This window comes from Olea europaea, chromosome 6 (genome assembly GCF_002742605.1).
Source record: "Olea europaea var. sylvestris chromosome 6, O_europaea_v1, whole genome shotgun sequence".
Lineage (NCBI taxonomy): Eukaryota > Viridiplantae > Streptophyta > Magnoliopsida > Lamiales > Oleaceae > Olea > Olea europaea.
In genome coordinates, this window is record NC_036242.1 from 22727398 (window position 1) to 22745535 (window position 18138).

The following is an 18138-nucleotide window of genomic DNA, read 5'->3' on the forward strand; positions in this document are numbered from 1 at the left end:
AGAAGAATAGAAGAGGCGAAAGGACAGAATCATTGAAGCGTCCAGAATAAAAGCCAAAATCAAGATAAATATCTGATCAGTCAACTACCACAATCAAATGATGTATGAAAAAAAAATTCATTTCCACTTATGGATTGCAATATACGGTCATCCATCCTCAAAAACGAAATAGATTTTTTTACCAACATCTAGATATCCACATGCCAAGATGAACGTAATAATTATTCACAGACAAAATGGGAATTTTGACTCTGATTCGGAATAGCATATTTACAGACAAAAGCTAAGTCTCAGCTTGGTGAATCGTGAAACCAAAATGATGGGGAATGTGAACCGTAAGTATAGATTTAGTTGTTTATCAAATTGACATACAAATAATTGCAGCATATTCTCGAACCGTGAATCAAATATGACAAGAATTTATAAAACAATTACATTTACAAACTGGAAATACTAAGATCAGATTATGGATTTCTACAGCAAAGACAAACTTCTGGATGTCTGGATAGTATAGAACGAATAGAAAGATGATCAACTCCACAAAAAAAAATGGGGATATGTTTTGCCAAAAATGATGCTTTTTTGAATTCTGCAATGTGTTTTGAAAGGGCATTAAAGGTCGCGTAATACTAGGGATAATTATAATATAAAATAATTTCTAAAATATTTATCACATCACAAAGTAGTAATTGCATTTTAAAAATCACATAGTAAATACTAAATTTTTATTTTGTAACGTTGTAGGTACAAAAATTTCCGTACGTTATACTGTTGGATATTGGTTAAATAAATTGAGAATTGAAAATCGATTAAAGTTCGTATCGAATTCGACCAAATACTCAAAAGCTCGACTCAATCCGTTTAGGCAAAATTGTTTGCCACTTCGCCGCTTCGGGGCGCACAAACGGGGATCGACCTGCCCGGTCAGGTCGCGAGGGTCGAGGGGGCAGCGCCCCTTGTGGGGGGTCGGGGGCAATGCCCCCGAAAGAGAATTTTGATTTCTCTGCATGTATTGAAAGGTATATTTGGCATTTCGAAAACCAATATCGGATGAATGAGAAATTACGAAAAAGACCTCAACCATTAGTGAATAGACACCTTTTCATAAATATGCATTGTTTGGAAATGGTGCATGGTTTGGTCTCAACCATTTCGTCCACACCCCTTCATGGTCTATAAATAGGACCCTATGGGTGTTCTATTTCTCACAGTTTGATATGCAAAAACGTCTCTCATCCTCTCTTCTATCCAAAATCAAAATCATTTCATTTATTTTGATTTTCTTTCATTTCATCTGTGGAGTACATAAGCCTACATTTGGTTCGTTGTACTTGTGTTTTGGAGTGCTACAAACACAAGTGTAGCCGTTGTATCTTGGGAGTCGATTGCCGAAATCCGTAGGCACCGTTGCGGGGCAAATTCGACTTAAGGACAAAGAGTCCAACTCTTGCCTCGGCTTTGTCACCATCATTATACTTATTTCGGCGTCACTATTCACAAAATTCTTCCAACAGAATTCGACCAGTTGCACGAATGTATTCTACCTGCACAGCAGTTTTCTCTTCCTGGCGATTTTTTCTAGCCTCAGCAGCAGTCCGCAATTCCTCTGATTTATGCCTTACCAATGCAATCTTCTCGACCATCTTTGATTGAGCTTGAGCTCTCATTTGCTCAACTTTTGCCTGAAAACCACTTTCGTTTATATCCACAATGCCAAAATATCCTTTCTATTTGATTCAATTTCACCATAATAAAACATAATATTATGATGCAGTTGTTCAGAAAGCCAAACCAGTCCAAGGATTCAAGAAGTGATGTGAATGTGATTATACCGTCTCAATCGAATATAAATCAGAGAATAAATGAGGAATTTATGTGGTTTGGCCTTTCACCTACATCCCAGAAATTCCAAATCCAAAGGTAGAATACTGAAGAATAAAAAGTACTCAACCTCAAGAATGAACATGCCAAAACTACATAATAGGTTCCAGACCTCCTAAAGAAGAGAGCGAGTTGGCTAAGGAAAATTTATAATTCCTTTATTTATTTATTTATTTTTTATTTTTTTGAAGAATTTTAATTACTATGATGTGTAGTATATTTTGAATCATGGAGGAGATGAGGAAGAAGCTAAGATACCTCTACTTTCCTCATCTCTGCTTCAAGTTTTGATTTCTGTTCACTTTCCCATGCTTGGATTTTTATTTCATCCCGTCTAAACCTGTCAATAAGACTCAATTTCAGTCAATAAGTTGCATGTATTGGAAAGGTATGAGTTCAAAGGATGTTCATAAACTTCAGTGTCAGTATGTAGGAGTAACCTGACAGAATGTTTGGACTTCTCAGCTTCTTCCCATGCAGTTGCTCGTTTTGAATACTCGATTCTTCGAACATCATCAACCTCAACAGTTTCATTTCCAGATATACTTTTCTCTTTCTCGTCCTTACTTGCCCAAGCAGCAATATTCATTTTACCCAGTTGGACACCTAGGGCTACAATCTCTCTTCTCGTCTTGAGCTTTTGGTCTTGTTTGGACGACTCTTCTTTCCCATTTGCAACTTGGTGAAAAAATAAATAAATAAAGATATGTATCAGTTGAAACACATTCTCGAGTCCTATCTGATGTATTTTTCATAAGTGGTAAAGTAGTCTATCTCTGGATATCGGGTGGATGAATTTGGGTATTTCAATATCCAGAACCACCTATTTATATCGGGTATTTTGTAAATGAAACCTTTCGAGTCTTTGTAATTATTGAAATCAAACCCAAATCGAACTATCGATTCAAATTCAGGTTCAATTATAACATATTTCTTATATCTATTTGTTAAACATTTTCATATAGACCCTCTAGATACGTGTACTTTAACGCCACACTCGATAGTATTTGTGCAAAAAAAAAAATCAGCTAAAAAATCTTCAAGAAGCTAATAAAAACAGTGACATGACTAAAAAGTGAGAACTAAAAGTCAAGAAAAATGAGAAAATTAAAACATCAAAAATTAAATTAAAGTTTGAGAACAAATGATTTTTTATTTATAAATCTTATTTGATACATAAGGGAGGCATGCTAGATACTATAATTTAATTATAGACGATGCTTAGATTTTCCTACTCTTAAAATGCACTGACATAAAAATACTATTAAAACCATGAAATCGAGATAATCAAAAATTTATACCACATCCTAAGTTATGAATATATCAAGTTCAACCGCTGTGAATTATAAAAAATAAAAAATCACTTAAGTTTGTAAACAATGTAAGAAAATAAAAGACTTGAATTGTAAAGAATAAACGCTTTGATTTTTCAACTTACACCACGATCATAGCTTGAAGTTTTTTTATTTATAGAAAGCCCAAATTGTAAATATGTACCAATCTCTGATATACAAAAATCTGATATGATGCAGAGTGCAGTCTCCTTATGAATAGATATGTACCAATTTAGATCATTATCGTCCTGTATCTCTGCCGGAGGTATATTCAAATTCGGGACTTTGAACTTCAATTCAATTTTATTGCGGGGTTCAACAATACCAAATTTGTCCTTCAATCTTAACACAAGTTCTGCTACGGTAATGTTTCTAGGCGCTAAAATGGAAGTTGTTTTGTCCCCTCTCCACTTCTATTCGTCATCCACGTGAACAAAGTTTTCCCCATGCGATACGATGAATCTCAAATCCTAAACCATACCTGAAATGTTGGGAGTACAAAAGTTAGAATTCTGCACATTCATATGTCGAAGGATTTAATATAGTCCAATTGGCGCATTACAATACTTTGATCCATGTAGTACCAAAAAGAGAAAGCTTTTCAGGTGTCAAAATCGACAATTGAATTCTCTCCATTCTGACAGTTACTAAATGTCGATTTCGACAGTTAAAATGTCTAACCGGACAGTTTTTACGAAATTGCTCAACAGTTGAATGGCATAAGTTTCGGGGAAGCTAAAAATCATGTGTTTTACTATTTTAGGAATTTTTTCAAAAACATTAATCGTCATAATCAATTCTCAACTACAACTTCAACTGATCTTCCCACACATAAAGAAAGTATAACTCAATACTTCATTAAATATGAAATTACATATGAAATCCTTCACATTTTTTTGAGAATATTGATATTTTTTCTTTTTCTAAAATATACTAAAAATAAAATACATCAATGAATAAGAGATGAAATATGGACAATTAATTCTGACCATATTCTATTGAATATTTAAAGTAGTTAAGTATGACATGAAAAGATTTCTTTTCTACTATCTCACATTTGAGATTGATCAATGACTTTCCTTCATGCCCTGTTGATAATAGAAGGGGAATGATGAAGAAAAAGAAGCTATTTCAACTCCTACGTGTGTGTGTTTATTGTACACATTTCACCCATTTTTTTAATCAAAAATTCATATTATACAATATAATATTCATTTATTCAATGTTAACAATAAAGATAAATAAATAATCACATTACACCATTAATTGCATTCAAATCAAGCATTTATTGCTCCTTAAAAAGTGTCAAAGGGTAAGATGGACATTTTGTGGAGAAAAAGTGACATTTTTGTAAAAAAAAAAAAAATTGTTCAAGATAAAATTTTTTGTGTATTTTCAAATTTAGTGACATTTATGTAAATTCCCCTTTTAATATTATGAAAACCAGAATATTGTTGTAATCAAATGATGTATGAAAATAAAATTCATTTCCACTTATGGATTGCAATATACGGTCATCCATCCTCAAAAACGAAATAGATTTTTTACCAACATCCAGATATCCACATGCCAAGATGAACGTAATAATTATTCACAGACTGTTTCGCGCGGGTTCATCGTTAACAATTAAAAAGGGATCAGACGATTGTGTAAAAGATAAACCTGTTGAGACAAAGTCCTAAAAAGGGGTGTTCTTTATTGGCGATGACTTTACAATCGGAAAGTAAAAACAGAATGCTTCCAAGGGGCACAAGCACACGAGTTACTGAAAGAAGTGTTTAAATCTAAACTAAGAAATTTAAAATTACATGTTCTCTGTTCGAGAGTTTTTGATTCCCCTCTTTGCTTTATGTCTTTCCTTCCTTTTATACTCCTTGGATGATCTCTTTGTGATCAACCGCCTAAAAACTGCTTGATCATTCTATAACTACCCACTTTCCTCGTAATGGCCAACTTATCATGGAACTGCCTTTTCTAACTGCTGCCATTACTCTTTGTCGTTCAACAGTTTTCAATTGAGTTCCTTGAATCGTGGAACGTGATAGGGCTGCTTTAATAACTGTTTTGATAATTGTGCTTCTTGATAACCACAACACTTCATGTTTGCTAGGACCTTGGGCCACTCGAAGGTTTGGGCGAGAATAGAGTAACAGCTCTGGGCGACTACATGGCACTCCATTGGCTCAAATCCTGGGCGACTCGCAAGCTTGGGCAATGGTGTTACCGCGTTCATGGGCCTCCCTATTTAGGCCTTCATCTTGAATTGTCTGATTGAGCTTCGTTCTTTAGGCTATCTGATTTGGGGATCCTCCAATTGGGCTTCATTCCTTGGGTCGTTTGATTTAGGCTGAATTTTTATGTGTCAACAATTACCCCCCAATATGGCAGAATTAATACCAATTATTAAATTTTGCCATATTCACTTTGTGTTTCCAACAACATTCGAAATTTCCAAGAATTTCAATCATTATTTTCTTCCATAGTTTGAAAAGGTGCGACGTTTTGCAAACCCTTATAACCCCCAAATACGCCATTTCACTACACCATTAAATCACGCCTCACTTTTTCGCGTTTCTCTCCCACAATTTACTGTTCATCTCTTTGCTTCCCTGCTACGTAACTCTGAAAAACTCCGTTTCATCCCTAATGGCTACTTCACAATCTCAATCTGGCGACTCCTTTAGTTTTGATGACTTTCAGAAACTCCTTAATCGTCCATACATAACTCCGAATTTTCTCGCGCCTGCCAATGTCGAACTCAATGAGTTCTACCTAGGTCCTTTCTTCAACAATGCAAAGGCAGTCGAACAAGTGACGGTGGGCCAGCTGTTTCCTTGTACTCAAGGCCCTCCATTTCTAAACTCTCTGCCGCTAGGGCCACTTCGCGAAAGAGGTATTCGCACTTGGCCTAAATCTGATGTAGTTTTCCATAGGTGACATGCTCGCCTTGTGGACCATGGTTCTACTAAGGCACTTTTTGATAATGCTAGGATTTTTGATTTGTTAGAAATCTCTCTTCAACCCCCTACTTTTGATTCAGCACTTTTTTCGATCGCTTTGAGTTTTTGGTCTTCTGAGTATAATACCTTTGTTTTCCCTCTTAGCCCCATGTCTATTACTTTAAGGGATGTTGGGGCCCTAGTGAATCTGCCACCTTTGGGCGATACCATTTTTCCTGATATCTTGGTTTCTGGTGGCGCCCCAAAGTTTGGTAAAAACCTCACCAAGTCTTATTCAAGCCTGCAAACCCTTCATAACCATTCGAGCGCTGAGCCTTCTCATACTGAGCGAGTGACCTTTCTTTTGGTTTGGCTTTGTAAATATATTTTGTGTGTGCCAAGTATAAAGCCTTCCTTGAGTTATTTGCTCATAGCGCACAAATTGGAGCGTGGCAGGCCTTTAAATTTATGTTCTTTCTTTTTTGCTGCCCTCTATAGAGGCATGGCTTCTCTTCAAACTCAATTGAAGAATGGTGTATCTCCTACTGACAGTGGACCTCTTTGGTTCACTCAAATGTGGTTGAGATCCTATTTTCCATTGCTTGGTGCTCCACCAATTTCTCGTCCTTCTGCTAGCTACTAAGAGCTAGTCATTGAGTCCCTGGCTCCTGTAAATATGTCTAGAAGTGACATTTTTTCATTCTTTTATTCTTTGGATTAGTCCCTTCCTTCTTTCCTTTTCCTCCCTTTTTGACTCCAAACTATGTGCATCCTCCCTCCACTATGGACAGCGCGAGCACCTCTCTGCTCATTTGGATCCAATTTTTAACCGGGAGGGAGTTATTTCATGATATTTTAACTGGGACCAATGCCAAGACAGGGATAGAAATATATGCTCCTCAATTTTTTGCTCGCCAACTTGGTTTCGACCAAACCTGGCATGTTCCTCCTTGCTATTCAAGGAACTTGATAGACCGTTTCCATATTATTAATAAGGCGGAGGCAGAGGTTATAAATGCTCGCAATCTTCTTTTGACGAGCCATTTTTCATTAGCCCCCTTCAATTCTAGCCATGCCATCCATCCCCTTTTTGAGCAGCTCTGGCCGTCAGTGAAGCGCAGATTGTTTTTTATACTGATGCCAATCGTGCCTTTCATTCACTGGAACAGCCGAGCATTTCTTTCCCTCCTCCTATTTTAGTCACTCCTTTGTCCATCCGGAGTCCTTCTCCTCCTCATCGCGCTAAACAGTCTGCTCATCCATCTTCTTCTCTCCCTGTCAAGCCTACTACAGCCAAAAGTGCCCCGAGCCGCAAACGGCCAGCCTCAGCATCTCCCATTCTAGAGGATGATGTTGATGATGATGATGATACCCCTCTTATCATCAGGAGGAAGGTAATTAAATTGGTTTACTCACAAGCATACTTTTCCATACCTGAAACTTTTCTGTGTGCTGATGATTTATTTGGATTTCAGAGAAAAGTTCAGCCTCTCCTTTAAAGGCTTTGGCATCGGCTGCTCCATCATCCTCCGCTGAGGCTGCTTCATCCAAACCAGCTGATGAAGGAACTACGCTTAAAGATACATCTTCAGTCCCAGAATCCTCATCACAACCAATGGATGAGCCACTTTCTTTCTAGGGCGTCAACCCCCCAAACATTGAAGTAGAAGGTAATTCAGTTTTTTGATGCTTTACCTTTGCTTGTGCTATTGGTTTCTGATTTGTTGCTTTTGAGTTCTACAGATGCTCCTATGAGTCTGCCCGTTGTGGCAACATCTTCTCGCTCAGACAAGGAGAAGTCCTCACGAATGGTGGAGCCACAGGTGGCAGACTTGGCTGAGGATATGCCATCTTCCACGATTATTGATGAGGTAATCTTTGCTTCACTTTTATTTCCATCTTGTTCGTTGTAGTGAGAATTTTCAATATTGACAATTTTCTTTGCAGGATGCTGATAAGATTGTGCGTTCCATCCAAGATTTGTTCGCTTCCTGGGAGCAAGTCAAGACATCTCGCCATGCTCCAGCTGGTCGTCCTGCTACTTCTTCAGAGGAAGATATGAAGTTCCTCAAGCAGTCGATATTTGAGTACGTGTCCTTCATGGATATGAACATTGGTAAGGCTAGTGCTGCCAGATATAAAGATAAGCTTGAGTATTTGAATGCGAAGTTGGAGCAAGCACTGACACTTTCGTCGCTCAATCTTTCTGCTGATTTTAAAGCGACATTGAAAGTTATCCATTCCGAGGTCCTCTCCTTGCTGGCCAAGAATGTTGAACTGAATGCCAAAAGTACTCAATATCTTCGCGCCGTATCTGAAAAAGAGTCTTTGCGTCTGGAGATCAACAAAGTTGAGGACGAGTTGAAAGAAATCTCTTCCGAAGTCATGATTGAAAACTCTTTGATGGCTAGTTTGGCTGCTCAGATGAAGGAACTTCAAGCCAAAATGGACGACTGCAAGGCGAGAATTGCTACTAAAAAGTGTAACGCCTCCCAGGAAATTGAGCGAACTAAGTCTTTGGTCGAGCAGTACAAGAAGTTGGAAGTTGATGATAATGTCGTGGTCGAATTGAACATCACTTCCTCTCGACAGAACGAGGACTGGGAAAAACTTAGGGAAAGAATTCGTTCAGTATGGGGCGGATTGTAATTAAGACATATAGCGCCTTAACTTTTTTTTTCGTAATTTCGTATTTGACTTTCCCTTTGTAACTTTGTTCATCATTAATGAACATCTATGTTAACTTCTTGTGCATTTATTTGACGTTTGTCTTTTAATCGCCAATCCTTCAAGCATTTAACTGCTTTGTACTAGAAATCTTGCACATTTTCTCTTGATATTTCCATCTCTTTTCCCAAGACTTTGGGCTACTTAATTCCATTTACTAGGCAGAATGTGGCTACTCATATTCTGTCTCTTCATCTCCACCCCCTATAAATGCACGTATGCTTTGCACTTTCCATCTTCCATCTTCACTTTCATTCTCTTCTTCAAAACCAATTTGCTACCATTGTTTGGCATTCTGACAATCAATCAAAAACCTTCGTCTTCTATAAAGATGAATTGTTTAGTCCGCCCATTTTACTACTTGTCTTGATATCACTTTTGGTAAGGGAGATATAGGAAATATTTTTTGACCAGCAGCGAAGTTTTTCCCATCGTCTCTTTGTTCTTGACAAGGGGTTCGATGATAGAAGGCTATTTTTGGGATGCTTGCGGGCCACCTTGCTTGCTGAGAGTGCTTCTCAGCCTCTTTGCCCTCCATTGCAGCGACGCATTTAGGAAGGCGGTGCGAGATCAATCCACCCTCTTACTCGACGATCGATCAGGATATTAGCTTACTTTTAATTGTAATTTGTAGAGCATCTATTATTTGTATTTTGTATCTTTGTAATGAACGTTTGATAATAAAGAACTTTATTTGAACGTATTTCGCTCTGACCTTGTTATCCTTAATCGTTCAACATGTTTTGATTATACTTTTATCTGTCCACATTTCCATAAAGAAGGAACATATTTTTTCAAATATTTGCCGTTGATGAATCTCACGTGCTTGGTGTCATCTAAATCTTCCAAATGATACGCTCCATTGGGCAACACACTGTTTATTTTGTATGGTCCTTCCCAATTGGACGACCACTTCTCATACTTTGGGTCCTTGCTATTCAAAGGGAGTATCGTCTTCCAAACTAATTCGCCCAGGCTGAACGACTTGGCTATGACTTTTTTATTATAAAACTTAGTCATTCTTTTATTTTTAAACTTGCAATCTATCTAAGACGTCCAACTTTAATTCGTCCAACCCCAATAAATTTTGAACTAGTGTTTCGGTATACTCATCATCATTTCACTTATATTGCAAGCACACTCCAATCGATTGCACGTTGATTTTCATAGGCAAAACAGTCTCCTGTCCATAAGTAAGTTGGAAAAGAGTAATTTTGGTACTTGACCGAGGTGATGTTCTATAAGCCCACAAGGCCTTATTCAGACATTCGTGCCAATTTCTGGCATTTTCATTTATCATCTTTCTGATTATATTTTTTAGAATCTTATTAGAAGATTCTGTTTGTCCGTTGGATTGAGCGTAATATGGTGTGGAGTTTACTAATTTAACCCCAAACTCGCTCAAAAATTTGTTCACTTAATCCCCATTCAAAGATGTTCCGTGATCCACCATCAACGTTTGTGGAATTCCAAATCTATAAATGATGTGATCACGGATAAACTCTATAACATTCTTTTGGGTGATCTCTTTCAAAGGTACCGCCTCTACCCACTTGATGAAATAGTCGGTTGCAACTATAACAAAAGTATGTTGCTTGGACGATGGGGGATAAATGTTCCCTATCAGGTCTATCGCCCAACCCTTGAACAGCCAAGGTTTAATAATAGGTGCTATCTCTCATGCAGGCGCCCTTTGTATTGGACCATATTTTTGGCATGCTAAACAACTCTTTGTATACTGAACGCATAATTCTCCCATCTTTGGCCAAAAATATCAACTCCTAATAATTAACCATCTCATCCTTTGGCCAACTTGATGAGCTCCACATATCCCTTCGTGCACCTCAGCCATGATCGTCTTGGCTTCTTGCAAACTTACACACTTTAGCAATACACTATCAGAGCGTTTCTTAAACAACTCTTCATCTATTAGTGTATAGTTCAGCAAACACAGCTTTATTTTCCTACTAATTCCTCCATTAGGTTCTTTAAGGAACCTTTTAATCTCTGTTCTCCAATCCATTGCATCTCCATCTTGTATGCAGTGAAGTTCAATCCTTCTCGCCCTTCTTTGGGTCAAGGGCAATATGGTTCCATATTCACAAGTAGACTTCCAATTCAAAACCTTTGAATACCCTGAGGCGATTTGGGCCAACTCATTTGCCACGTCGTTATATATCCTATTAACGCATTGAAGTTCTACTTGGTCGAATTCTTCTAACAATTTAGGCGATCTCATATTGACTTATAATGGAATCACTTTAACATTTAAAATCACCAATCAATTGGTAAATTACCAATTGAGAATTGCCCCTAACGATCACATTTTTTACTCCCATATCTATCATCAGTTCTATGCCTACGATTAAGGCTTCATATTCGGCCTGATTGTTGGTGCACATCCTGTCTAAAGTGAACGTGAACTTGTAGCAAATCCCTAAAAGATTAATCAATGCTACTCCTACTCCTGCACTTTTAGAGGTTTTTGACTCATCGAAATACAACACCCAAGGTTTTAGCTCGAATGAATTAATTTCTAATTCAATTTCTTCAGGCATGTCAAGGCATGGATGATCGGCTAGAAAGTTAGCCAACGCCTGATTTTTGACTGCCTTTTGAGGTATATATTGTATCTCGAATTCTAATAAAGCTAATGTCAAAAGGCCTACCCTTTGGTGTAAAATAGGGCGCGAGAACATATATTTAACTAAATTTACTTTAAAAATTAAATAAACGGTTACGGGCCGTAAATAAGCCCTTAATTTTGTACATGTGAAATACAATGCAAGACATAATTTTTCGATAGTAGAGTAATTACATTCACATTTTGTTAATCGTCTACTTAAGTAGTAAATTGCCCTTTCTTCACCAAATTGATCTTCCTGTGCGACCATTTCAGCTATTGATTTTTTTCAGTCGATACGTACACTTTCATTGGCCGTCCTTGGATTGGTGACACCAACACTGGTGGACTTGATAAATATGTCTTCAGGCTTTCAAAAGCCTTTTGATGTTCTTCTTTTCAAACGAATTCGTCTTGATTTTTCAGCTTTAAGAGCGGCGAAAAGACTTTAGTTCGCCCTGCACAGTTAAAAATAAAGCGTCTTAAAAAGTTTACTTGGCCTAGAAACCTTTATAATTCTTTTTTGTTGCTAGGTGGTTTAGCCTCTAAAATGGCCTTCGCTTTATTTTTATCAAGTTCAATCCCTCTTTTGTATACCAAGAAACCAAGAAAATTTCCTGCATTAACACCAAATGTACATTTCAAGGGATTCAACTTTAACGTATATTGCTTCATTCGCTCAAACGAACATCTTAACTGTTCAAAATGGTCCTCTTCTTTAATGGATTTGACCACTATGTCATCTACATATACTTCAATAAACTTGCATATTATATCATGAAAGATTAAATTCATTGCCCTTTGATAAGTTGCTCCTGCATTTTTTAGGCCGAAAGGCATGACCACCCATTCAAAATATCCTAGAGACCCAGGGCATCTAAAGGCAGTTTTGTGTATGTCTTCTTCAGCTATATAAATTTGATTGTATCCTGAATACCCATCCATGAAAGAATACATGACGTGTCCGGTAGTCGAGTCTACTAAAGAATCCACCGTGGGCATTGGATACTAATCTTTGGGTGTAGCTATATTTAAATTCCTAAAGTCTATGCACACCCTTAGTTTACCATTCTTTTTTAGTACTAGTACGATATTGGACAACCATTCGACGTACCTGGTTGTTCTAATAAAGCCTGCTTTCAATAATCGCTCTATTTCTTTCTTAATCTCAGGGAGTACATTAGGAGCAAAATGTCTAGGAGGCTGCCTATGAGGTTTAAAATTAGGCTTAGTTGGTAACCTATATTCCACCAAGTCTCTATTTAAACCAGACATTTGTTCATATTCCCAAGCAAAACAATCTTTATACTCCTTTAACAAAGGGATTAATTTATCACTAACCTCTTGATCGAGCATCTGGCTGATGAATGTTGGACGATCTTCTCCTTCATTGCCAATATTTACTTTGATCAGAGGGTCTTGTGCTTGAGCGTATCCAGGTTTGATGATCCGCATCACTTGGTCGTCCAGTTCCCTTGTAAGTACTTCTTCTTCTAAACAGTCTACCTTGTTGACTTCTCGGCCAATGCTTTGTTCTAACTCGAATACTGCTAATTTGTTTTTCAGCGCTTTCAGGGTTGTCTCTTCTTTCGCCTTGTCATTGCATTCCTTATTGAAAGCCATTAATTTGGCTTTGAAGGCCTGAATATCGGCTATTGCTCTTGTTGCTTAGAACTCATTCAAGACTCCTTAATTATTCTTTTGCCAATTACTGGCTCTTCTAGGGCCACCATATTTGGTCTCATTTGTCTGAACATTTCAGTGAGTGCGTCCACCGAAAATGGCTCTACGCTTTGCACGACAACTTGAGTTTCTTCCCCATCTTGTACTACCCTGACAGGTCCATAGTTTCCTTCGTACATGAACTTTTCCACCGAGTTTGCTTCTGCGACAAAAGGCCTATGATCGGCCTGTACCACCTCTGCTTCGCCCTTGTTATTCCAAAAAACCAGGCGTTGATGGAGCGATGAGGGTATACAGCGACTTTTGTGTATCCAATCTTTTCCTAGTAACACATTGTAACTAGTAGGACCATATATTACAAAGAAGACTGTGATCCTAGTAGTTTTCCCTATAGTTATGTCCAATGGCATAACTCCCTTAGTTGAAATTGCTCCTCCATTGAAACTCGTAAGGATGACTTCTGTTGGAATCATTTCACCCTCTGTCTTTACAAATTTCCTCATCATCCTAGATGGAACTGCTACATTGTCGACAAGCACTTTTGCCATAGGGATGCTGTTAACTAGAGTTTTAACGTATAATGGCCTCAAGTGTTTAGTCAATTTCATGGCTGGCCGTTTAAAAATAACCTTTTCGACAGCCTCTATTTCTACTTCCTGCTTGTTTTCTGTCGAATTATCCCCCTGTGATAAGTCGACGTGCAACATATCGCGCTGAGCCTCTGTCTCCTGAATTTCCTCCTTATTGTTTTCTAATGTTTCCTCATCAGTTACCCAACCTGTGGGAGGGGGCATTATTCTTGGAGGTGATCCATACTTTTCAGAGCGAGGCACTCTCTTCTTCCTTTTGGGCCTCCCGTACAGTACGTAGAAATCGAAAGGACACCCAGACGGTTCTCCCAACAAGTCTACTTCGCGAACTCCCTCTCGATGTAGTTGCTTCAACAGAGTATTGTGCGATACTCCTCTCCTTCTTCTTTCTGCTTCTTGGTCGATTTCTTTTTCGATGTTTGTCATCTCATCGTCTTCTTCATCGTTGTAGGCCTCTTTAGAAGTTTGACCTTCTTCACATTCCAGCACGCAAGCCTCTCCTTCGTTATCCTCCCTTTCCTTTTCTTCTTTTTCTTTATTCTTGAATTCATTGGCCAGTAAGTAATTATTGGCCACGACAGGATGTAACGTACCGAACTGGATAGTAAGGGGCAGATCTGGATCTTCTCCATCCCTTCTGTCTCGCTCAAACTTTGATCTCCCAGAAGAAGTTTCTGGCAGTTCTTTCATTGATTCATCTGTACCGATCTCTTCACTATCTTTGAGAACATTTTGATTGGCTACCTTGAGTAGTTTAGGCGATTTAGGATGTGGCACTCCCTGTTGCTGCCTCATCATTCGTCCATAGTTTCGTTGGAAACCTTTGTTGGGTTCTAGTCATCTCATCGAAGGGTATTGCCCTTCCTGCATTATACTAGAACGAATGTCATACATTTGGCCGGCGAGGTTGCGGCCTGAATGTTCTCCCATTATCTGCTGGCCTGAACTGCCTCTCAAAAGGCGGTCCTCTATAGAATGATGTACCTCGCCCTCTACCAGGCTGAGTGTTTGGGAAGAAAGTAGGGTGATGGGGATGCTACCATATCCCTGGTTTCTCCATGTTTCCACTCACTTCTCTTTTACATCTTGCACACAGGACGTTTTTTGTCCTTTTTTGGTTCTTTCCCCTTGATTCATTCAAAGACACTGGGATGTGGTCTAGGGTCCTCTTCTCCATCATCTATGACCAACTTGAATTTTGGCAACTTGTTTTTGAAACCAGACGTCACCATGTTCACTCCAAGTGGCTGTGGAAAAGGATTTTCATCCACTACCATCTTCTTCTTATCGTCGAACGTAATTCGTCCTGATTCAATGGCATCCTGCAATACATGGCGAAAAACCAAGCAATTATTAGTCAAATGTGACCATGCATTATGCCACTTACAATATTTTTTACCCTTAATTTGTTCAGGGTTTGGCAATTTATGCTCATCGCTCAGCTTTATCTGCTTATCCCTATATAATTTATCAAATATAAGGTCAGCTTTGGTTACGTCGAACGAGAACGTTCTAACCTTTATGTTTCCATCTTTCATGGGCTCATCTTTGCCCGATAGTCCAGGCTTAGCCATTATAGGACAAGTATACGTGTCTCCTTTGACCAATTCAGTCAAACACATTTCGACTTGATCGTATGATTCGTCGCTGATAGTATGAACGTCAAAATTTGGGTCTTTGTAATAAGTCCCTTTACTAGAATTTTTCATCTGCTCTTCCTCTCTTATCAGTCGTTCATACCTAATCACATTCACACTCAACTGGAAAAGGTCAGGAAATTCCTTGTCCTAGAATTTCTTTTTTAAATCAAAGCTCAAACAACCCTGAGCGATTTTGACAAATTCTTTTTCGGGCAGAGGTACAAAACACTTGCTTCTTGCTGTCTTGAACCTTTGGAGAAAACTTTCTGTCCATTCGTTTGGCATTTGACGTAGATTCGCCAAATCAGCAAAAGTGACTTCAGACTCAGTTTTATAAAACTGAGCGTGGAATAATTGTTCCAATTGTTGTCATGTTTGAACAGAGGTCGCTGACAAGTTGATGAACCAGGAGAAAGCTACTCCTGTTAATGAACTAGGGAAAAACCTCATTTTATGGTAATCAGTTACATCACCACTTTGCAATGTGAATCGCCCTATATGTTCTAGAGTAGACACCTCTCCTAAACCGGCAAACAGTGAGAATTCTGACACTTTATACCCTCTAGGCCACGGATATGCTTGGTCTACCCAATCAGGATATGGCTTTGTGTAAGTCGGCCTAATGACAGGACGTACCCTAAAAGTCATCTGATCCTGTACGATTTCCATAATCTGATTCCTCAACATGACGTTAGGGTCATATGGAATTCCTACAGGTTGGTTAACCGGTTGATTTGCATAAGGCCTAATGTTTGGTCCTTATTTGGCAACAAAGTTATCATGATTAGGGCCATTACCAGTAGCCTGAACATCTATTCCCTCATTAACACATGGGGTATTCTGTCCATTGTTTAGGATATTATCTCTTACATTAGGATTACCCCCCAAGTTAGGCATACCACTACCATTGTTCTGATTTGGCACTGCACCACCCCTTTGGTTTGAAATAGAGGGACCAGAAAGTGGTTCTATCCCTTGATTCGAATTTGGGACTGAGGGATTATGTCCCACAATTGTCCTAATTTGAAAGTGATTTGCAAGAGGCATAACCGGTTGACATATTTGGCCTACTAACTTATTCATTATTTCGTTCAAAGTGTTTAGTTGTTTGGCCATTTTGTCATAATGTGCATTTCCATTTTGGGTAAATCTTTCCATATTATGAATACTTCGAAGAATTACATGTTCAACGACATCTTATGTGAGTTCTCCAAGTAATACACGCATGGTTCGAGGACTCAACTCTGTCATTGGTTCGTAACGACTGTTACTGCTCTGATTCTGTCCATCTGTTCGTGGAGAGGCATGCTGCTCCTCATATCGCTCAATTACAAACTGGATTTCTCCCTGACTTGCTGCTTCCTTATCGAATCTCTGAAGCATATTGTTTCACCTTTTGTATTTTCAACATCAAACACCACTGTCCCACTGGGCGTGTCAAATTTTTTCTCGCGGATTCGTCGCTAACAATTAAAAAGGGATCAGACGATTGTGTAAGGGACAAACGTCTTGAGATAAAATCCCAAAAATGGGTGTTCTTTATTGGCGATGACTTTACAATCGGAAAGTAAAAACAGAATGCCTCTAAGGGGCGCAAGCACACGAGTTACTGAAAGAAGTGTTTAAATCTAAACTAAGAAATTTAACATTACATGTTCTCTGTTCGAGAGTTTTTAATTCCCCTCTTTGCTCTATGTCTTTCCTTCCTTTTATACTCACTGGATGATCTCTTTGTGATCAACTGCCTAAAAACTCCGTGATCGTTCTATAACTGCCCACTTTTCTCGTAATGGTCAACTTATCATGGAACTGCATTTTCTAACTGCTGTCATTACTCTTTGTCGTTCAACCGTCTTCAATTGAGTTCCTTGAATCGTGGAACGTGATAGGGCTGCTTTAATAACTGTTTTGATAACTGCACTTCTTGATAATCACAACACTTCATGTTTGCTAAGACTTTGGGCGACTCGAAGATTTGGGCGATAATAGAGTAACAGCTCTGGGCGACTGCATGACACTCCATTCGTTCAGTTCCTGGGCGACTCGCAATCTTGGGCGATAGTGTTACCGCGTTCATGGGCTTCCCTATTTGGGCATTCATCTTGAATTGTTTGATTGGGCTTCGTTCTTTGGGCTATCTAATTTGGGGATCCTCTAATTGAGCTTCATTCCTTGGGCCGTTCGATTTGGGCTGAATTTTTATGTGTCAACACAGACAAAATGGGAATTTTGAATTTGATTTGGAATAGCATATTTACAGACAAAAGCTAAGTCACAGCTTGGTGAATCGTGAAACCAAAATGACGGGGAATATGAATCGTAAGTGTAGATTTAGTTGTTTATCAAATTGACATACAAATAATTGTAGCATATTCTCGAACCGTGAATCAAATATGACAAGAATTTATAAAACAATTACATTTACAAACTGGAAATACTAAGATCAGATTATGGATTTCTACAGCAAAGACAAACTTCTTGATGCCTAGACAGTAAAGAAAGAATAGAAAGATGATCAACTCCACAAAAAAATGGGGATATGTTTTGCCAAAAAATGATGCTTTTTTGAATTCTGCAATGTGTTTTGAAAGGGCATTAACGGTCGCGTAATACTAGGGATAATTATAATATAAAATAATTTCTAAAATATTTATCACATCACAAACTAGTAATTGCATTTTAAAAATCACATAGTAAATACTAAATTTTTATTTTGTAACG

The 18138-nt window shown here is 38.3% G+C and overlaps 1 protein-coding gene across 1 annotated transcript; it reads right to left on the reverse strand.

Annotated features, from left to right (window-relative positions):
- Nucleotides 1–1465: 1465 nt before the first annotated feature.
- LOC111395277 lies at nt 1466–17494 on the reverse strand. The gene is made up of 5 exons (XM_023021261.1): nt 17375–17494; nt 3379–3628; nt 2322–2559; nt 2140–2221; nt 1466–1682 (listed from the first exon to the last, which is right to left on the reverse strand). The coding sequence occupies exons 1-5, from the start codon at nt 17492–17494 to the stop codon at nt 1491–1493; spliced, it is 882 nt and encodes a 293-aa protein (XP_022877029.1). The 3' UTR covers nt 1466–1490.
- Nucleotides 17495–18138: the final 644 nt, after the last annotated feature.